The following is a 22449-nucleotide window of genomic DNA, read 5'->3' as shown; positions in this document are numbered from 1 at the left end:
TGTTTGCCTGTTTTTATCTAACACAATGTATCTAAGAGAAATGTTGTAACATCTTATAATTGTTTATTTATTGCAAAAAACACACAATTTCGGTTTTTTGAGGCCTAGTTTATTCCTATTCAATGTGAATTCTAAATGTATCTTTTAAGCATTGTGGCTGTTTGTACATGTGCATAATTGCTCACTCTATCAATTTAATAGTAACATGTAGTTATTTAGCATATCATATGGTTCATTTCTGTATTTTTATTATTTTTATTTAATATTAATTAAATTACATTTTGCATAACAGACTGATGACAGCAAAAAAACAAAAAACATATTGAGCTCATTCCAGACATATACAGAAGGGGTCATGCACTCAGAACACATAATACAGCGCGCTTAAGGCTAGCCATTATTTCACAAAGAGCGCAATCGCTATTTACTCACGGAAGTACCACCAATGTGAAACCACGAACCACATAGACATTTAAACACACATTTAACCCACAGATCAACACTCAGGACAGAAACAAAGGACAGCCCACAGACTGTACTTAAACCAAATCAATTGTAAATACCAGTTGTAAGTCATATTTACAAGAAGAGCTTCTCAATAATATTCCAAAAAACTACAAAAAACAGCCCAACAGCCTGTTTTATTTTCACGAAGCCAAAATACACTCAATTCACTAGCTTTGTCTGGCAGAACACCAAAAAATCGCTCCGCATTTCTCCATTTATAAAAGTGCACAGAAAAGGATACTTGTTTGTATTATGTCCATATTTTAATTCCATGGGGATAAGTCACCAAGGAAGAAATATGTTTTTATACCTAAACCTATTTAGGGAGCCGGCTAAATTACTTCACATTTCACTATGGTACCTACAAAAAGCAACACTTACTTCGATGTTTGCTTGAAACAGGCATGCCAAAAATAGTGCAGAATATGCAGTATTATAACCAAAGTGTCACTTAAAGTACTCTTGTACTGTGTGCCGTTCAAATCAGTTCAAAACATTACCTGCCTACACAAATTGCAATTCATATATTCATCCCATACTAATCCAAGTTGGCCAACACAAATTCCAAAGCCACAGTAAGCATTACTAAACTACCTTACCAATCCCAGGCATCAAACCAACAGCAAGTGTTGCATCAAAACAACCCTTACCAATCACTTGGTGTCCAAATTCTAACTGCCAAGTTCTGAATGACCTGACGGTCATTTTTAGAATACTCACGCCAAAAAAGGTTCTCAGTCAGGAGTGGTAAACATGTGGAGGATCAAAATCAGGAAGATCACAAATATACTGGGCTGCAGAGACAGAGAATCCCCAGAATCTCCATGCACAGAGTACCTCCTTAGCAGAGTCCTGTCCTGTCCTCAGTAGATATCTGTCTCCTGACAAGATCACTCCCTTAGATAGCCACTTCTCTGATGAGGTCCACGTTTGAGCGTCATTTGTAGAACAAAGAAATTGGCACAGAAGCTGTAATATAAAAAGAATGCAGTTATTCACCTCAGATGAGGGAGACTACGCCACACAGAACCCTTAGCAACTGTATGAGGCAGTCTAAGGAGTACAGAAAACAGAAGCCTTATATATGCTTGAAATGAAATGAAATGAAATGAAATGAAAAAGGAACTTAATTAAGCGCACTGTGGCCAAGCGGCTTCCTGGCGCTGGGAGAGGAAGGGGGGAGGGGGGGAAGGAAAAAGGGTAGGGAGGGGGGAAAAACGGATTCAGCACTGCAGACGATGGGACTAGCCGGGGAAGGCCTGGAGAAAGAGAAAAGTTTTTAATGCTTTTCGGAAAGCCGGGTAAGTAGGGATTGATCGGATGGAAAATGGAAGACTATTCCAGTATTGAGGGGCCAGAACCGAGAAACGGGTGCCACCAATACGGGCTTTACGGTAGCGGGGAACTTGAAGAAGAAGTTGAGAGGACGAGCGAAGAGTGCGAGAGGGAGTGTAGGGAGTGATTAAAGAAACAATGAACAGAGGGGCAGAGTGGGTGAAGGCTAAAAAGGCTAGGCAGGCTAATTTGAAGGAAGAACGAAAGCGAACAGGGAGCCAGTGAAGGGACTTGAGAACGGGCGTGATGTGGGAAAATTTAGGGAGGTGAAAGATGAGCCGGGCGGCCTGATTTTGGATGGCCTGGAGCCGGCGCATTTCATAGGCGGGGATGCCAGAATAAAGGGCATTCCCGTAATCGAGACGGGAGGTGATGAGGGCTGAAATGATGGATTTGAGGGCGTCAGTGGAAAAGAAGCGGGAAATTTTTCGGATAAGGCGGAGGAATAAAAAACAAGATGAAATTACAGCGCTAACTTGGGAGTGGATGGATAGGTCACTGCTGACTTTAAGGCCTAAAGTGCGAACAGTGGGAACTGGAGTAGGGGGAGTGCCTAAAGAAAGGGGCCAGTGAGAGGGGAACCAGGGATTAGAGGGACCACCAGTGAGGACAAGCTCCGTCTTGTCGGGATTTAATTTAAGGTGGTTCGTGATCATCCAGTCCGAAATGAAGACTAAAGTGGAACTAAAGAAGGAAGAAGAGTCAGGGGTGGAAAGATCAAAGATGAGCTGGAGGTCATCAGCGTAATTATACACGGAGACCCCCAGCTCGCGGAGGGAAAAAATGAGAGGGTAGATATAAAGATTGAAGAGGAGAGGGGAAAGGGAGGAACCTTGGGGAACCCCACACACAAGAGGGCGGGGAGGGGCGGAGAAGCCAGCAAGCTGGACTGCCTGGGACCTACCCTGAAGGAAGGACTTCAACCAGGAAAGTGCTACCCCCCTGATGCCGGCTGCGCTGACACGGTCGAGAAGGATGGCATGATCAACCGTGTCAAACGTAGCCGACAAGTCGAGGAGCACCAGCGCCTGGGGGAGGTTGGAATCGGCCCTTCCCTTAAGCTCGTCCAAGACAGCAGTGACGACCGTCTCGGTAGAATGACCCGGGCGGAAGCCCGCCTGGTGGGAAGCCAAGAGGCCATGCTTCTCAATATGTGAGGACAGGCAGGAGGTGACATGGCTTTCCACAATCTTCCCCAAGTAGGGAAGGAGGGAAATGGGCCTGAAGTTAGAAGGTGAGGAAGAGTCCAGGCCAGGTTTTTTTATTATAGGAAGAACAATAGCAGTTTTGAAAGAAGAGGGAACAGATCCAAGAGCCAGGGATGAGTTGAGAAGTGTAAGAGGGGGTCCAGGAGAGTGATAAAAAAGGGTTTGAAGGATCCGGGCCGGCGCACAGTCAACTGGCGATCCTGATTTGACCTTGACCAGCAGAGCAGAGAATTGTGCAGCAGTGATGGGGGGGAAGAGGTCTAACATAAAAGGCGGGGAGGGGAGAGGGGGGATAACCAGGGTTTGAGAGACTGCGGGAATATTAGCTTTAATAGCAGAGATTTTGTTGATAAAGTAATTGTTGAGGGAGAGACAAAATGAGAGGGAAGGGGCGACGCTAACGTTAGTACGATCGGATGTGGCAAGTTGTTTTACGAGTGAAAAAATCTCTCGGGATTTGTTGGAAGAACGGGCAACTTTTTCGGAGAAGTATTCCATTTTCGCCGAGATAATGGCTTTTTTGTAACCGTTGAGTAGTGATTTATACTTAATTCGAAGAAGAGGACAGTAGTGATGCCTCCATTGGCGCTCTGATCGCCTAAGATTGAGTTTTAGCTCTTTGAGTTCGCTAGTGAACCATCTGTGGGCCTCATGGGGCCGGCCAGATTTGATGTTTTTAAGAGGAGCGACGAGGTCACAGGAGGAGGATAACCAAGCACAGACAGCATCAGCTTGATCTTCCAGAGAGAGGTCGGTCAAGTCAGGTGTAGTGGAGGCCAGAGAGGAGGAAAGAAGGGAGAGATCTGTCTGATTCCAGCAGCGGGCTGTCAAGTTTTTGGGGGGAGGGACTTTAGGATGAGAGGGAAGGGGAATGTTAAAAGAAATTAAGAAGTGATCTGACCAGAGACAGGGAAGGGTGGAGAGAACAGAGAGGGGGCAACGCAGGGACCAGATTTGGTCCAAGGTATGACCCTTAACGTGAGTAGATGAAAAGACGTGAGGAATAAAGTTTAAAGAGTGGAGAGTTGCAGAAAAGTCTTTGGAAGTTGGACTTTCTCGAGGATCGTCCGGCCAGTAATTGAAGTCGCCTAGTAGGACAACTGCCGAGTTGTTCACTGATAGAGTGGCCAAGATATCTTGGAAAAGGGGAACAAATTGAGGCATAGGCAGAGGGGGCCGATAGACAAGGACAAAAGTGAGGGGGTCGATGAGATTGGTGGACCGAGCGACCAGGAAATCCACGTTGGATATAGGAGAGTGGTCAAGAAGCTGAAACTTCAGCGTGGATCGAATAATCATTGCCACTCCGCCACCGGTTTTACTGGCCGGGCGGTCCGCGCGGAGGGCATAATGTGTGTCCGGAAGGATAGCTAAAAGATCGGGGAGTGAATCAGAAGAAAACCATGTCTCCGTGAGAAAAAGATAATCGGGGGAATCTGAGGAAAGAAGGTTGAAGAGTTCGGTTTGATGCTTGACAGCTGACCGGGTGTTTAACAGAAGAGCCGAAGCTGCAGGGGGTGACAGTGGGAGAGAAGGGGTTTCCTGATGAACCGTTGGAGGGGGGATGGAGGGTAAAGAAGAAGGGGATAAAGTTGGACAGGAAGGCGCAGAGACGCCGAGTGAAGCAATGCGTAAGGCTAGCGAAAGAGGGACAGAGGTGGGAGCCATCAGTGCGGATAATTGAGCGGAGGTGTAGGACACAAATTGGGCAGGATCTGTGGCCCCTGGTCCCGGCCGGTCGCGGACGGGCGCAGACGGGCTTGCCTTAGGCGCGCCTTCGGCGCGCAGACGGCGCGCCCGCTGCGCCCGTCCGCTGCGCGTACGGTGGAAGCACATGATTTGTAGGGCCAAAAGTTGCGTGGCCAGAGAGAGTGGGCGTGGCCTGGGGGGGGCCGCTGAAGGCGGCGAACAGGGAGTCCTGTGTCCGCTGCAGCGTCAAGCTCAGCCGCGCGGGGATGGGTGTGGCAGGGAAAAGTCCCTGAAAGCAAAAAGGTGAGTTTAAAAGTAAAGCGCTAAGCGAGCGCTGTGCTAGCAGAAATTTTTAAAAAATGCTGAGGGCGTAGCTGTTGCTCCCGCGGAAGGCAGGGGAGGAATCCGTGTGTTTAGCGAGCTCGTAATCAGCTCTTAAAGGCCCCAGGTGGGCGTGGCCAGAGAGAGTGGGCGTGGCCTGGAGGGGGCCGCAGAAGGCGGCGAACAGGGAGTCCTGTGTCCGCTGCAGCGTCAAGCTCAGCTGCGCGGGGATGGGTGTGGCAGGGAAAAGTCCCTGAAAGCAAAAAGGTGAGTTTAAAAGTGAAACGCTAAGCGAGCGCTGTGCTAGCAGAAATTTTTAAAAAATGCTGAGGGCGTAGCTGTTGCTCCCGCGGAAGGCAGGGGAGGAATCCGTGTGTTTAGCGAGCTCGTAATCAGCTCTTAAAGGCCCCAGGTGGGCGTGGCCAGAGAGAGTGGGCGTGGCCTGGGGGGGGCGCTGAAGGCGGCGGACAGGGAGTCCTGTGTCCGCTGCAGCGTCAAGCTCAGCAGCGCGGGGATGGGTGTGGCAGGGAAAAGTCCCTGAAAGCAAAAAGGTGAGTTTAAAAGTAAAGCGCTAAGCGAGCGCTGTGCTAGCAAAAATTTTAAAAATATGCTGAGGGCGTAGCTGTTGCTCCCGCGGAAGGCAGGGGAGGAATGCTTAGGGTTACATAGTCAGCATAAGACCAAGGGGCAGTCCTGGCTCATGTAAGCATGCAAAATGACTAATATGGGCTTACAGATCTGCTTGCTCAACAAAGTGGGAGGAGAGTTACTTCTCCATACAGCAGCAAGAATAGCCTGACAGTTCTATAAGAGAAGCAGGTGCATTCTACTAGCTAGGCCCTTCTAAGCATGTGCAAAGCTCCGAAGAGGGAAACAGCAGATGGTGAGCACATGGCTACCTAAAATGGCTGCCAAAATACAAAATGGCTTTCAGTTCATGCTAACAAATCCCTGCAATATTTAACACAGTCAAACACCTTGGAGTCAGGAACGGAATTTACCGGCAGTGTCCTTCCCTGGTCCTTCCTCTATCTTTCCAACCAACACCAGTTCATTCAAATGGGCACATGTGAAGTCCCTCAGGTTTCCAGAATGCCCCCTGTCTTCTTAAGCCTCTACATAAAGATGCTTAGTTTTCTGCTCACAGATAACAGCTTCAATATTCACCAACATGCTGATTATACACAACTCTAATGAAAGTCTCCTGTGCTCCGCCCAACCAAGACAGATTTTCTGTTATTTGCCAACAAATGTGGCTCGGTGACATAGACCTTCATCAAACCCCTTTTGGATTCACCCCTGAACACCACCCTCATCCTCAAGGAACATATTGCCAAAGGTACCAGTTTTCCCAATATTTGTTACAAAGCGCCTTCAGAACTGCTGTTCAAGCCCTCAAACTCTAGCATCTGGAAGGTGGTAATGCTGTGCTCCGTGACCTTCCAGAATATGGCATGTATCATTAAGGGCCTGAAGTAATATTATCACATCATCCTCATTCTGATCATACTCCATTGGCTCCTCTTGCCAGCCAGTACCGTATTCAAAACCAGCTGCATTTTTAACAAAGAGATCACAACCAGCACACCCGCTTATCTTGGAAATGAGTTCGCCATCTCTGGTGGTTCTCGCACAACCACAGGAAGAACACTATCAGATTGCCGACTAAGAAGTGTAAATTTGAAAAGAAAAACAGCAGGCCCATTCCATCTGTGCACCCAGGATATAAAACAACATCTCATATCCTTCAGGGCCAAACCAACACCTCTCCAATTTAAGAAAGAGTTGAAGATGCACATCTTTAAAGAACACTAAATCACAATGCATTTACAGTCCTTAAACCAGCTAACACTTCTATCACTCGTTGACTTGTCTTTGACCTCTACAGTGCTTCACTGCCTTTCAGTTAAGTTTACATAGAGGAAATACCACATATACATATAGCATCAGATGGAGGACATTATTATCTCCCATATTATCAGATATTTATTTATCTTGGGCTTTGCAGTATTTATCCACCAAAAACAGTATACGGTATAAATGCAGATTTTATTATGGAAAATGCATAATATGCCCCATTGTCTTTTTTGCATATAATAAAAAATTATCATGATATTCTGGTATTCAATATTCTGAAACAAGAATCTGCCATAGATAATCTGCATCATAGCTCCAGTGGAAAGACGCACATCCAGAAAGTAGCTATTTTTGAGGTGTGTACTGCAGTCCCTCAGTAAGAATAAAGCATACCATGGAAATCACCCAGAGCTAGGATAGGGCACAATTTGTGGCTGTGGCTGGCAGAGGCTAAATTACGAGTCTGGCGAATCGCCAGACTCCCAGTGGTGCAGACGTGGCAGTCCTGTGGCTGCTGTATTCTGAGGAGGCCATACGGACCACCACCACTACACCGGCTGCCCCAGGGAACTGCTGTTCCCTGGCAGTGGGGCAGCAGACGGGGTTTGCAATATTTAATGGAGGACCGCCGCGGTCTGCCAAGCATAATATGAGTTTCCCCACCGCCAGCCTTTTCATGGAGGTGAGACCGCCATGAAAAGGCGGCAGTGGGGAACAAAAGTAGGGCCTTACAGAGACCCCATGACCCCGCCACCGACACCATGAGGCTTTATTCAGGGGTATTCTAAGAAAACGGTGGTTCATACGGGGCCGGTTCGGTTCCAACCAAGCAAGAGCAGTTGAGTTTAAAACAGTGTTAATCAAATATGCCTGTACCATCCGATGGGATGGAGGGATTTCTACTGTGTCTCCCTGGTGTCAAATGTATTGGAAAACGATACACCTATGCTGTGGACTGCTATACTGTCATTTTGCTGCCTTGTGTTTCTCTTTTTCTTTCATAATAAAAACATTTATAAACAAAAAAAAATATGCCTGTACCATAAAAGGTGTATAGAAGCAGTTAATGCCGGGCGGAGCAATGGTGGGCAGCTATTTAAATGTAGGCAGGGACACAAATGGGCTTTTTCAACATGCAGTATTTATGTAGCAACAGTATTGCAATGTATTTACCTAGATAATAGTGCAAGTGGTCACACAAAAGTGACAGCAAGCGTGATGTGGCGAGTAAGAGTGACTTTTAAACTATAACAAGGACAGAAACTGCTGAGTGTAATTTAAACAATATAAACAATAAAAGGAGTGACTTGTTGTATACGGTCGACGATGTTCCAATCTCACTGATTTGAGCCCTTCACCAGGACATAAAGTTGTAAGCATGAAGAATTAGGCAACCAGTGGGAAGCCGGTATGAGGGTGTACACCGTAGTAATTAGAGCCAATTGACTTGGACGTTAATTGATAGTAAATGTCCTTAATTTATAATGAGTGTGCCGGCATGCAGAGTTTGAACTGGCCGCACCAGTGGAATAGATCCCTGAGGTGAAGGCAGACACCTTGTAGTTGGTGTTGCCATGGTAAACTTTGTTAAGCAGACCGCGTTTGTCAGAAGCGGCAGTAAGAGACGGGCAGCCGCTCCATCTGTGCTCCTTTGCAAAGTTAATCATTCAGGGGGTCACAACATGTGCCCCCCCTGTTTGCATACACCTCAAGTTCCAGCACGGTATGAACTTAACAGTCCTTTTCGTGCTGGAACTGCTTTTGCGTTCCCATTGTGGTGCCCATTGTCAGGGTACCACCATGGGACCGGCAAAAGAGTTGCCTGCCAGACACGAGTTGAACTACTAATCTGGTGGGCGGACCATGCACGACTTTGGCAAAGTCGTAATCAGGCCCATAGATCACATATTACACAGGGGTAAGCTGTGAGTTGTGGAGGAGCACACACATTATTGGAACAGTCAATGAATGCTTTATACATAAAACATCCTTGAAAGTGGATCGCATAAACCCAATGCATTTCGAGCTCTTAATAGCTCTTCCTCAGGGGTTCACTGTAAACGTTAAAACATTGAAACGTAAACGTTAGTTTTTAAGTGGTCTGATCATATAAACTAACGTTTACGTTTCAATGTTTTAACGTTTACAGTGAACCCCTGAGGAAGAGCTATTAAGAGCTCGAAATGCATTGGGTTTATGCGATCCACTTTCAAGGATGTTTTATGTATAAAGTCATGCCCCAGAAAAAGGCCTGGACAGGCATATCTGTGGCATCAGAAACGCTTTTGTACATTCACTGCTTCGCATGTGACAGAGATAACTTTGACAAAAAAACGGAACTTTTGGAACTCATGAATAAAATACAGAAATATGGATGAATTTTGGAGTACTTTGGTGAATTTACTATGGAATACAGCTGTGCGTCCGGATGGAGTGGAATGTTACTCCAGCTTCTTTGATCAGGGCTGAAGTAACCAATACAAAGGGGCCCAGTGTTATTCTGTTGAATTATTCATTTTCTATCTTTGAGAATTTTTTGTGCTCTTTAATGACCTACTTTTAAATTGAAGGATAAAAAAAATGTTGTGATTATGGCATGATTGACATTCGCTGATATGTCGAGCAAAATAATTGTTAGATGATTATTAGGATCTGCATCCCATCTAGGACCATCCAGGATGGCAGTAGCTGACACAGTAAAAATACCTGTAATTCATAATTTTTATTTGCACAAATTGTTGAAGTTAATGTAAGACATCAATCCATTTTCCTATAATCTGCCTCGGTAGGCTTTGATTAACTGAGAGGATAGTTTTCCTGTTGCCAATGAATAGTTAAATAAGGTACTGTATCGGTGGGGAGCGACAGCGGAAGATCAAAGTTCTTGTCATGAACGACAGAGCCTAAGTGAATTCAAAAATGTCTTGACTACAAAGCCATGCCACTAGGTTTTGCTCATGCTGCCACTCTGACTCTGGCATAATCCTTGCATTACTGAGTTATGGCCCATGTTCTCAACTAACGGCCTCATTACAATGTTGGTCGGAAAGGCTCCGAACAGCAGTTGGATTTTCCCATTTCAAAGCCGGAACCCATATTTCCGACTGACTTGGAAACATTTCTGACGAGCCGATTACAATAGTTGATAACTGTTCCGTCTGTCCGACTCGGTTGCAACCGGCATTCCGAGACTCCGAGTTGGTCAGAGCCCAATCATACACTTCTACGGACCTTTTTTTGTGACCAACGTATTACGATGTCAGATTCGGACAGCCTTTCACTATCGGTCTGTCGGACATGGAGTGGCTGTTAAAAATTGTCTTTGGGGGCTGAAGCAGGCCCCCCCTTAACCTGGGGTCTCCGGTTGGAGCCCGTGTGGGTACCCATAGGACCCCTCTTTCCAACCATACACAGTGTTGCACGCACCATGGGGTGCCCACCACAGGAAAAGGTTTTCAGCAACCACCCCTTTTTTCAATGGGAGCCTGTGTTGTCGGTCAGAACACAGGCTCTAATAGAAGTCAAATGGAGTCCGAGCGAACAGTGTTTGGAACCATCGTAATCAGTCGGTCGGACCCCCCGAACCCAAGTCAGTCGCAAAGGATACCGACATGAGTTGGTTGGAATGCTTTCCGACTGAAATCGTAATGAGGCCCTACATGTATTCTACAAATCCCAAGACAGCTATATTTTGGGACTAATTATTTGTTCCTGAATGCATAATCAAAACTTTATCTTCAATTGTATCACATAAGAATCCTCTGTACATATGACTCGTCACTCAGCTTATATTGTTAACTGCTCCTGACTCCAATCATTACACTGTTATATCATAATTGATATTTTTCATAATTGCAGACTGTAATCCTCTGCTTTTGCAAGCATCCCAATTGCTGCAATGTCACTGTGCCTTCATCTGCATAATCATGTTTGTATTGACATCCGTAAGTAAGGCAAGTGGTTATATTTTTATTTTTATTTTACTTTCCCTATCCCATCATATGTCCACTTCTCCCCGCCCTGACCCACCATTGTTACCTGTGCCAGCTGCGCCTGCATATTTGAATGCATTTAGTTACATTTGGCAAATCCCATGCCAAAACAGTCACTGTGGATATGGGTGCCATGACGGTGGTCATCTAGGATTTTGGTTTCTTTAAACAGCACCATGTGATTTGGATATCGAGATTTGAGTGATTAAATTAACACAGGAAGTGGCTGTGGGTAAATATTGTAATACGCCTTCCCTGCATGATCTAAAGCTGAGTTCCCAGCATTGTATAGATATGTTTAAAATTATGATTCATTTTACTTATAACACCATAAGGGTCTAAGACTATATTTTACCTTCTTATTCGCTCACCTTGGATATCTGGTTTAGTCATCATGTACAGGAGCAGCCAGTTTATGGTGGCTGTGGTGGGTTCAATACTGGCCCCAAACAGCTCTATTACAATGTGTATCAAGTTGTCCTGGTCAAACGTGGTGGAGCCATCTTCAGAGCCCTGGATCGGGTGGTAAGAGACAAGTTCAGAATAGTGAAAGATGGTGTACAACTTTCTACTTCACATTCCATTGCTTAAATCATACCCACACTATAGGGGAACCTAACCTAATCCTGCTCTTAACTTGCTCTTTCTTTCATGTTTCTATATCAGTTTTCATTGCATACTACATTGTCATTAAATTCTGATAATAGATCATAGTAACCTTTAGCTATAGGACCACAAGGTATTTTACATTCTTGAACTAGTATCTACCATGCAGCCCTCTGGGTTCTCCATGGGTCACCAATGACCTCCTTGTGAATTGGGGTGCAAAATTGATGCAGAATTTGCTAATATTAAATGATTTTGTGAAACATTTTGAGATTTCAGCATTCTCTGACAGGAATCCTATATAGGCTGCCTTGCCTGGGCGTTTTCGTAATGTTTGCTGTGAGCCCAATCTTTTCATATGTTTCGTACGTGAACGCAATTTATTATAAGCCATTAGGAGGGAAAATACAGATGACAAGTAGTAGAAGCTACTGGTTAGACTGTACTATTACTTCAATTTTCACTTGACACCCGATTACCTGATTAATGTCTGTTGTAAGCCGAAGTATTTAGTTCTGTCTTAACTAAGGACAGTTAGTAGGGATTTAAAGAAGATTGGTTGATTCTATTATAGGAGTTCGAGGAAAAAAACAAAGGCATTTAAAAGAGGCTACCGGTTACCATCTCTTGTTGCCGTCTCCCTTCCTTTGAAATTTATACTATACTCCGTAAAACATCGTTACCCCAACCCAGACCTCTCCCTGCCGTTGAATGCTCCAGTAGGGCAGGAACGAAGGTCAGGTTCTTAGGAGGAGGATTGGGGAAAAGGGGAAAAGAAGCAGGGTGGCTGGAGAGCCAAACCGGTTTACCTCTACTGCCACTGTGTTTCGCTGTGGGCCGCTGTGAGTCCTCCGTAGTTGGCTCCTGCTACCGCTATTACACTGCCGAAGGTAACTCTCTTTTCCTGCTCCTGTTTCGGCAGTTTGATGAAATGTGACCAAAAAGCGAGTGGGGTTCGACAAGCTGGCGCAAGTTATACCCAGGACTATCCGGACCGCCTCTGTGCCTGCCTGGAGCGTACTCTCCACTTCCGCTGTCTAATGGCGCCAGCATTTGCCCTGGTGGTCAGCAGCCCAGCAAGTGTTATACGTTTGCGGGGGTTGCTGGAGTTACGGGAGTTGCAGGAGCTGGGTGTGGTTGGGGGGACCGAGTCTCTTTCTGAATTCTGCGCCCCCACCCCCGCTCCCGGGTCGACTCTCTGCTCTCTTCTCGTACCGCCGCAGCACAACGCACAACGCCGGGACCGCTGTGGTGTGGCTGGCGCTGACCTGATCTGACACAATCTCAATGAAGAAGAGCGGGGTTCCATGGGGGCTGCGGGGGCTGCTCGGGTCCTTGTTAGTGCCTTAGTAGTGCTGGCTCTCCTGCCCGCTCTTGATACGCTCCACTCAAACGGCAGCGGAACCTACGGTGTCCGGTGTCTGACCTCTCTGCCTCTTAATAGGAGTCCGTCCTCGCTTTCCTCAGCACAAGCACAAGCCAATGCGAGGCATGCAGTAATGGAGTATGGAGTGGAAGCTCCGCCCAGTTATACATTTTACAAAATAGGTCACAGTCCATCAGTGTTACCAGATCACTCCGGTAGGGAACCATGCAATGACATTTTTGTAAAAAAATAAACAGCTGGCTTTTTACGGTTGATTGTCTATGTTAGCACTTTCTTTTTTCACAAACTCATAGCTCCTGGTAAATATTCCTAGTGCATCAGGAGAACCTTAGACGTCAAACGTTGGGGACAATATCATCATCAAAACATCTTTATTTGATTCATAGAATCATAAAAGAAAAAGCAATATCATACAGTGTTTACATCCTTCCAGTCCAATATAATATTATTCAAAATTATGGATTGCAAATTTATAAAATATTACATTTGTGCAAATATGCAGTTCCAGAGTAAAGTGCAATCAAATCAGTACAAGGAGAAACACAATCATTAAGTTCTCTGTGCAACGGGCAGTTAGAAATATAAAGTGCAGTGCTTTTTTATCATAATAGTTTTCCCCAGGGATGCTTTTGCCCCTTTAATGTTTTTTGCAAAATCATTTAGAGTTAAAAAGTTACTAAGAACACATTTCATTATAAAACATTAAATACTATGTACAATAAAAGTTCATCAGTAGCCCATAACCTAATCCAGTATGACAAGGTCATCAAAACTGTCCTATCCTCAATATGTTTTAGCCCCAAGTCATACCTGTAAGGAATCACCGGGTGTTTTGGGGGAGAGGGATCATTGCTCTTAGAACCCTATTTTCTCCCACAGTTAGGGTGGATGTTTGCTCCCCACCCCACAACCTGGAGCCATAGAGGGCGGCAGTTTAGGTCTTAGATGTATATACCTCCAATGCTGGGGTAATAGATTTAGTATAAGTAGCATGGAGTTTTTTCAGGGTGGGCACTGAGTTTTGCATCAAGATCGTCCCTGATTTTCTAATATGCGGGCACCATGAAAGCTTAGAATCTAGGGTCACCTCTAGATAAACAAAATTGTGAACCCTCTCTATTACTGCACCATTTAACATATTGTTATTTTTTAAGCTTTTGTGAGGCCTGATACACATATATTTCGTTTTTAAGGGGTTTATTTCCAGTCCCTTTTCTTTGCAGTTCACATCAAGCTTGTTAAGGAGGTTTTGCAATCCAATAGGTGTCTGTGAAAGCAAGATAGTGTCATTCGCAAATGTCAGGGTACATACGTGGGAACCACCTAACTTGGGAGAGTCGTGATTTGAATCCAGTAAGAAGTCCACCATATCGTTGATATAAAAAAGGAACAGGGAGGGCCCCAGTACACATCCCTAGTGCACCCCTCTTCTCACCGGTATCTCCTCCGTTAGTTCCCCACCTAGTCCCCAGCGCACTTTCACAAAATTGTCTTCATGGAGTTTTATGAGTTATACCAGGATATTTTTAGGGACTCCTTGTTTTAGCAGGTTTACCCACAACAGATCTCTTGGAATTGAGTCGAAAGCGGACTTAAAATCAATGAAGGCCACATACAAATTTTTTTTTTTTCATTTTTTTTATTATTTATTTATTGCAAGCAAGTCAGATTTTATACAAGCGTTCAACAGAGAATAAATAGAAGAGCATAATACATTGCATATCATGTATTCAAAAAATAAGTATTACAAGCATACATTGGCCTGAAGAGAATATATCCAAACAATAGCGTATAGAGGAGAACCAAAAAGGACAAAAACAGCATTACCCCAATTCCCCCTCAATCCACCTTTCGACTGGCGCCCACATTTTCATACCGCTTATCCTTTTTTTATTGCCTTTCATTCTATATATTGCATGTTCAACATAATACATAGCCAAGAAGCGAGCCCTCCATGTGTGAAAGGATGGCGGATCTGGGCTAATCCAGTCTTGGGTAACGCATGAGCGCAGAATTCCCATGGATTTAAAAATCAGATTTCTTTTCTCCACAGATACTACTACAGTGGAGACTCCAATCAGTACAAGCTCCGGTGTTAATTCTATTGGCATACCAGGTATGAGAGCTAAAAAAGTTTGAATATCCGCTATAAGTGCAGATAATTGTGGACATAAAAAAAACATATGGACAGCATTTGCCGCATGCAGCCCACATCTACTACATGATGTACCGACTGAGACTCCCCATTTAGAAATTTTGGCTGGTGTGTAATATAGATCAAACAACGCCATGTAATGTTGCGCACGACTTCTACCGGAGAAAAGAATAGAATTAGCCAGATATATAGACTCCTCGATCTTAATATCAATAGAGCCCAGCTTCTCGCCCCATCTTAATTGCATGTAGGCTAAATCATCTGGAAGAAACGAGAGCAATAAGTTGTAAAAAAAGCCAATTTTTCTTTGATTAAAAAAGGAATCCATCAGAGGGATCCGCAATAACCCAGCGGATTCCTGAGGTGTTAGGGTGTTAAGAAAACTACGCACCTGAAGGTATTTAAAGTAGTCAGTATTAGAGAGATTAAACTTTCTTTGGAGCTCTGAAAAAGATACAATATGGCTGTTTAGCCATACGTCACCCAGGTAACTGATACCCCGATGACGCCAACTTTCCATGATAGTGTCTCTAAAAACAGATGGGAAAATGGATTGAGACATAAGGGGGGTATATCTAGTGATTTTTGGAATACTATCAATTCGCCTTATTGACTTCCAAGCCCGGAATGCTGATTTTAGGATCTTAAATTTAGTTTTTTTATAGTAGCTTGGCTCGACATGTTTTAAAAAACACCCCCGAGCTTCTACCCCTAAAGCGAATTCATAAATTGACGGGGAATACGCATCCAACATCGTCGCCCGATCGCCAATTATTAAGGGGTTATGAATAGCAATACTGATGCCAAATAGTAGAAAAAAAAGTGTGGAATACCCCAACCCCCCTAGCTTTTGGAAGTATAATTTTTTTATGAGCTCTCCGATGGTTTTTATATCCCCACATAAATCTCCCTGTCATCCTTTCCACTTGTTTAAAAAAGGTTAGGGGAAACTCAAGGGCAATGGTTCTAAAAAGGTAGAGAAATTTCGGTAGAATTGACATTTTCAGTACATTATTCCTCCCGTGCAAAGACAGATGAAAGTGGTCGATTCTCTCCAACATAGCATTAGCCTTTTCCAGAATAGGATTGAAGTTTAGTTCTGGGATCAGTGACACTGGAGATGTGATCTTCACTCCTAGATAAGTTGCCACAGGGACTATATTAGAAAGAACGGAAGGATTCTGGCCTACTACTAATGTTTGTGTTTTAGACATGTTTAATTTGTAGCCCGAAAAGGCGCCAAACTGTTTGGCCAATTCCTCTATCTTTGGGATGGCTTTTACAATGTCCGAGGTGGTAACCACCACGTCGTCCGCGTATGCTAGTGCCCTATAGGGGGTACCTGCCACCACTACTGGTATAATGTCCTCCGTATAATTCAATTCATTAAGGAAGATGTCTATATAAATAGCAAAGAGGAGCGGGGATACAGGACAACCTTGTCTTGTACCTCGGTGGATAGGAAATAAGGTGGATTTATTCGCCCCGATTTTAATACATGAGGTAGGTGTTTTATACAAGGCTTTCAAGGCCGACCTCATAACGGGGCCGAATCCTTTAAAATACAGTACATCCCACAGATAGTGCCAGGCCACCCTGTCGAATGCCTTCTCGGCATCTAACAGGGTGACCGCAATAGTTGTATTCGTACCCTCCGCCCAATCCAGCAACGCGATAATTCTCCGGACATGGTCGGCAGTGTCTCGCTTGGGAATGAACCCGTGTTGCCATCTTGATACTATGCTAGAGATTACCGAAGAGATGCGTGACGCTAAAATTTTTGAAAACACTTTACTATCAGCATTGATAAGTGAAATCGGGCGATAAGATGCCGGATTAAGGGGGGGTTTATCCTTTTTGATAAATGCCATTATTGTAGATTGTCCCCAAGAAGGTGGGGCCTGCCCTTTCTGGGCTTCCAGAAAAGTAGTCAATAAATCAGGTTTTAAAAGATTTCTGAACATCCTAAAAAACTCCAGCGGGATACCGTCAGGTCCCATTGCTTTACCAATTGGAAGAGATAAAAGGGCGGTCTCTATTTCCTCCCAAGTAATAATGGAATCTAAAATCTGAGACTGTTCAGTGGATAATTTAGAGACATTATCGCAGGTAATGAAATTAAAAAAAGATTCACTTGAATAATCCAGGGCTTCCTGCTCATATAGCTTAGAATAGAATTGTCGAAAGACTTCCAAAATCTCCTCAGCATTAGTATATATTCGTCCTGCCTCATCCTGAATGGCATCAATACCATTTGACGCCAATCTTTGCCTGGTCTTTTTTGCCAGAATCCTGCCAGAGTTCTCTCCCAATTCGTAAATCTGGGTTCTGAAAATTGCGGCCTGTTCTGCCAGTTTTGTTGCAAATATTTCAAGGAGCCTTGCTTTATGAATAGCAAGAGAAGTCTTGATAGATTCTGTATTTTGAGCTAAGGAAATAGCCGAGGCCAGCTTTTCCTCCCACTCCTGTACTGCTCTATAGTAAAACTCCATTTTATTCCGTATACCTTTCTGCTTTTTAATCGTATAAGCTAATGTCTCTCCGCGCACCCCTGCCTTAAAAGTATCCCATACTATTTGGGAGGATGCACTTCCTCTATTAAATTCAAAGAACTCATTTATCCATTTCCCCATGTATTGAATATAAGTAGGGTCGGCCAAAAGTTTCCGATCAAAAGACCAAGATATAGACTTATCAGCAGTGCCAGCCTCTATTTTCACCTCTATTAAAATTGAGTTATGATCCGAAATTATACGAGGAAAAATTTCATACGAAGTGTGATAAAAAAGTGGAGTGGTTATAAAAAAATAATCCAGCCGTACCTACTTTTGATAAGGCGCTGAAAAAAAAGTAAATCCAGGTATGGCGGGATTTATAGCATATCCAACATCGGAGAGCCCATATTCTAAAACTAAGCCTCTTAGTGCCTTATAAGTCTTTTTCTTGAGGCCAGAGTATAATGTATTACTACGAATATCCATCCCCCCTCCTAAATGGATATTTAGGTCCCCACACAATATTAAAGAAGATGGCCAATCAGCTAATTCTAAACTCAAAAAATTCAGAATATCCGGGTCATCAGAGTTAGGAGCATAGATTGAACAGATTGTCCAGGCTTTATTGTCAATATTAATCTCTAGAATCACCCACCTACCAAGTTGATCAGTCTTAATACGCTTAAGATTACCAAGCCCTCTTCTTATAAGTATTGCCACCCCTTTAGTTGTAGTACCTTGGCGAGTACATCCTAAAAGATGCATGCCAAGATCTTTAAAAAAATGTCTATCTGTCCAGGGGAGATGTGTTTCTTGCAAACACAGTACATCTATACGCATACTCTGTATCATTTGAGCACATAGCTGCCTTTTCCTTCTGTTATTGAGGCCGCATATATTCCATGAACAAATTCTAAGTTTTTTCAGCATGATGTTAATCTAGAATATAAGACTGGCAGGACCCCCCATCTTTACTATTTCTATACCACACCCCTTGTATGACTCCAAGTTCACAAATTGAGCCATTCCTGATTGTGTTCATCCTCCATTTAATATTCGTCTTCATGTTTAAATGATAAACCATAACCTGAAACAAATTATTCTCAGTAATACCGCAATTCAAAACATTTTCCTGACTATGCTTGCCCCCCCGTGATCCCTTCACCCCCTCCACCCGCTCCACCCCCCTCCCAACACCCCCACCCTCCCCACAATCGGGCAAAGGGACTGTAAAGTCCCCCAAATCGATGATGTGAGAAGCAACTTGTGTCTCGGGACTCCCTCTCCTATAAGGTGACCAATTATTGCAATATGTATATGTCTTTAAACCATTGACAATGAGTGAGAAAAATGAGTGAGAAAAAAATAAATAATGAAATAACGAAAAGAAAGCAGATCTAATATGAGAAATTACAGTCAATACCATCAATGTTATCCAAGTCTAATATTGGAAGACTCATACATTAATACAACTACTAGAATCCCCCCGCAAAGTCATCCTAAAGAGAAGAGAGAAAAAAAAGGAAAGAAAGAGAAATGAACCAGACCTCAAAAGGAGCTTAACAAATCTTTCGCAGCTCCCTCTGTAGTAAGAAAATATGATCTTTCTTTAAATATTACTTTCAGCTTAGAGGGATTGAGCAGAAAAGCCTGGGCACCCTTCGCCTGAAAAGCAGGAATCAGTTGGCGAAATTGCCATCTCTGTTGTACTGTAGCGTGACAGTAATCTGGGCGGACAAAGAAGTCCAGGCCCTTCCCCCTGCGTTTCTTATCTGGTCTAGCAAGATCGTATAAAGCCTCCCTAGACAAAAAATTATTCCGACAAATCAATATTGCTCTGGGCTTAGTATTAGGTTGATTTTTGTTATTTTTTTGGAAGGGAAATCTGTGAGCTCTTTGAAGTTCCATCTCCCATTTCCACTGAGTAAGTTCTGGAAAGGCTTCTGAGAAGAGCTCAATAACAAATTGTCTGATGTTCGCCCCCTCACTCCCTTCAGGAATGCCTAAAATTCGTAGGTTATTCCTCCGTGAACGATTTTCAAGATCCACCAGCTTCCAGTTGATCTCTTCTCTTAATCCCTCTAATGATGAAATCTGTGTTTTTTGCTGAGTCATAGAGTCCTCAATTGCTGATATCCGGACTTCTGCCTCACCCACTCTAGCAGAGACCTCGTTACAAGTTTTTCCCACACGACGCAAGTTATTCTGTAATCGACGTACCGCACCCTGAGTGCGTAGATTCTCCGCTCTTGTTTCTTCCTGATGTTGTAACATCACTTGATATAGGGTATTTAGCGTGATTTCGGGAATTGGTGACCCCTCAGTGCCGTTTACTGGAGGAGTAGATGAATGTACAGTGCTAGCCCCCTGCATGGCAAGAACAGTGTTCTCATCCGACTCCCAATCTGGTCTTTCAGGAGATTCATCTATATCACTCTCAGAGTCATGTATCGAAATATTCAGGCTCTTATTGCTCTCGTCATCCCTCCACTCGCATTCCTTGTCCGCCCCTTCATCCAAGCTTCCAATTTCTAAAGCCGTGGATAAGTCCGACATTGAGTAAAATTGACCTGCAGAATCAATAGAATCCACATCCTCCAAAAGATTGGAAGGCTCCAAAGCCTCTTGTAGAGTCTTCTCCAGTGACACCCCATTTGGCTGTGTGTATGATTGTTCAGTCAGAGCAGGGGGGTTGTGGGTGATTATGAATTGCTGTGTCACCAACGGGGTACTTTGGAGCTCTCCCTGTGGTTGAGTATTCAAAAAGCTGTCCTCTCCCACTGCGGTAATCTGAACACTGCCAGAATTCGTAAATTCGCTGTTGGGTCCCCCCAATTGTCCATTAGCATTTGCATCATTGAGAACGACATCATTGACTTGTATTTGCTGAAGTGCTGGGGTAAAATCGTCACCATTTCCAGCTTTGTCATCCTTATCTTTAGATGCATTAGGGGTCTTTTTTGAACACATTGTGGGAATTTTAGGTACAGCACCAGCCCCTGCACTACATGTCCCAGAATGCACCAATGGAGCTATCTCCTGACTGGGTTCTATAGCTTTCAAAACAGTATCTGAAGCAGCTGTTGTTTTAGCCATAGTTTTTTTTGACTTACTGGCCGTTAGGATTAGAGCAGCGCTTCCTCCGTTTAGCGCTAAATCTTGTGATGCCGCTGTTGCTGCACGCGTTTTTGGTTTTGGTGGTTTGGGCGCCATCCTCGCTCGGGCGCTCCTCAGTTTTCCCTGATGCCGCTGCCGCCGGTCAGCAAGGATGAGGCTGCAGGTTTCCGAGAGGAGAGAAGGCTGACCTCCGTTCCGCCCTCTCCGTTCCAGAGACCAGCTCCGCTCGGCGACCCCTCGAGCAGCTGCCGGAGACCTACGCCACACCAACCGTAGATTACGCTGGAAGCAGCTCCACAGGTCCGGTCCCATCACCGCCAGCGTCAACAGCGCGAATCAGGTACCGCAGAGGACAATTGCCAGGAGCCGCTAATCCGCAGAGAGTCTTAAGGTCTGTCCGTGTCCACTTTCAAAGCTGAGGAGCGGAGAGTGCCGAGACCGCTGCACTGCTGCTCACTCGGACGCCGATGCATCCGCCATCTTGCCCTCAAGTCATTACAAAGGCCACATACAAATTACCCGATCTTAGTTTAGTATATTTCCAGGCAATGGTTAATAGCCTAAACACCTGATCTATGGTGCTGGTTCTTTTTCTGAACCCTGCCTGGTACGGGGACTGTATATTGTTATCAGTTAACCAATCGTTTAACTTGTCCAGAATCTGCTTAGAATATATTTTTTGGGTAATATCTATCAAACTGATATGCCTGTAATTAGCGGGATTGACCCTACAACCCTTCTTATATATAGGGACAATCTCCGCGCCCTTCCATGTTGCGGGATGGGCTGTCCACTGCTTATTGCGTTACACAGTAAATTAATGTACAGTGCCCATACGTCTGGATCATGTCTGAGGAGATCCCCGGGATAATATGAAGGCCTGGCGCTTTGGACGCCTTGATGGTGACTGTGGCCTGCTTGGTGTCTAGGATGGTAAAATGTAGTGGGTCAATCACATCAGACATTATCAACTCATTAATTATGTGTAAATTCTCACTTGATGCGGAACCCGGAGATGCATATAAATGTGCAAAATGATTAAACCAGGTAATAGAGTCTAGATAGTAATCCTGGGCTGGCTTGCTAGACTTATTGCTGTTTGCAATAATCCGCCAAAAAAGTGAGTGATCTCTTGCCCTTGCTGCAGCTAGCAGATCTTCCCAGCCTGCATCCTCCCAGCTTTTGCATTCTAATTTTAAAATCCGGTTATAGTTTTTCCTCCCTTGCCTGATTTTACCTGGTTCCTTAGAGCGCAGTGCTTTAATTAGATCTTTCTTAGCTACTCTGCAAACTTTATTAAACCAGGGATTGGCTGATATAAGCATGTTCCTAAGGAGGGTTTTGCCCACGCTGCTCTGGTGAGATGGGGTTCAATTCTTTCTACTAATTTTGAGTGGATTTGAGTAATTAAAATAGGGTTCAGATCATCATTAGAAAGAAAAGAAGATAAAAGATCGCCAAAAATATTATATATAGCAGTCAGGGGTACTAATTTCTCTAGGATTGTTGGTCTGTTATTATACAGCATAGGCTGTGGTACTTACAGACCTAATCTAGGTTGGAACTGGAAGTGTTTAGCTTCTAGGTCTAGGCAAAGGAGGAGGTGGTCACTTTCCCTCCTTTCCTCTACTCTAAAATCAATCACATGCGTCCAGTGTGTAGCACTGATCATGATGTAATCTATTGGTGAGGGCGACTGACCCCTTGTGAAAGTGTTTGTTTGCTCAATGTCAGAGGGGCACCATCCATTACACGCCTGTAGCCCTTTTTCTATAGTGAG

General features: G+C 44.3%; 1 protein-coding gene across 1 annotated transcript in view; it reads right to left on the bottom strand.

The window, feature by feature from the left end:
- LOC144791181 (cytochrome P450 2J4-like) overlaps positions 1-22449 on the bottom strand; it is a 174663-nt gene that overhangs the window by 68893 nt on the left and 83321 nt on the right. The window contains exon 6 of the mRNA XM_078665826.1: positions 11281-11422. Coding sequence (XP_078521952.1) covers positions 11281-11422 — 142 coding nt within the window. The remainder of the gene's footprint in view (positions 1-11280; positions 11423-22449) is intronic.

The sequence above is a fragment of the Lissotriton helveticus genome, chromosome 11 (genome assembly GCF_964261635.1).
Source record: "Lissotriton helveticus chromosome 11, aLisHel1.1, whole genome shotgun sequence".
Classification (NCBI taxonomy): domain Eukaryota; kingdom Metazoa; phylum Chordata; class Amphibia; order Caudata; family Salamandridae; genus Lissotriton; species Lissotriton helveticus.
The sequence above is the reverse complement of the archived record's forward strand: the minus strand, read 5'-3'. Positions and strand labels throughout refer to the sequence as shown.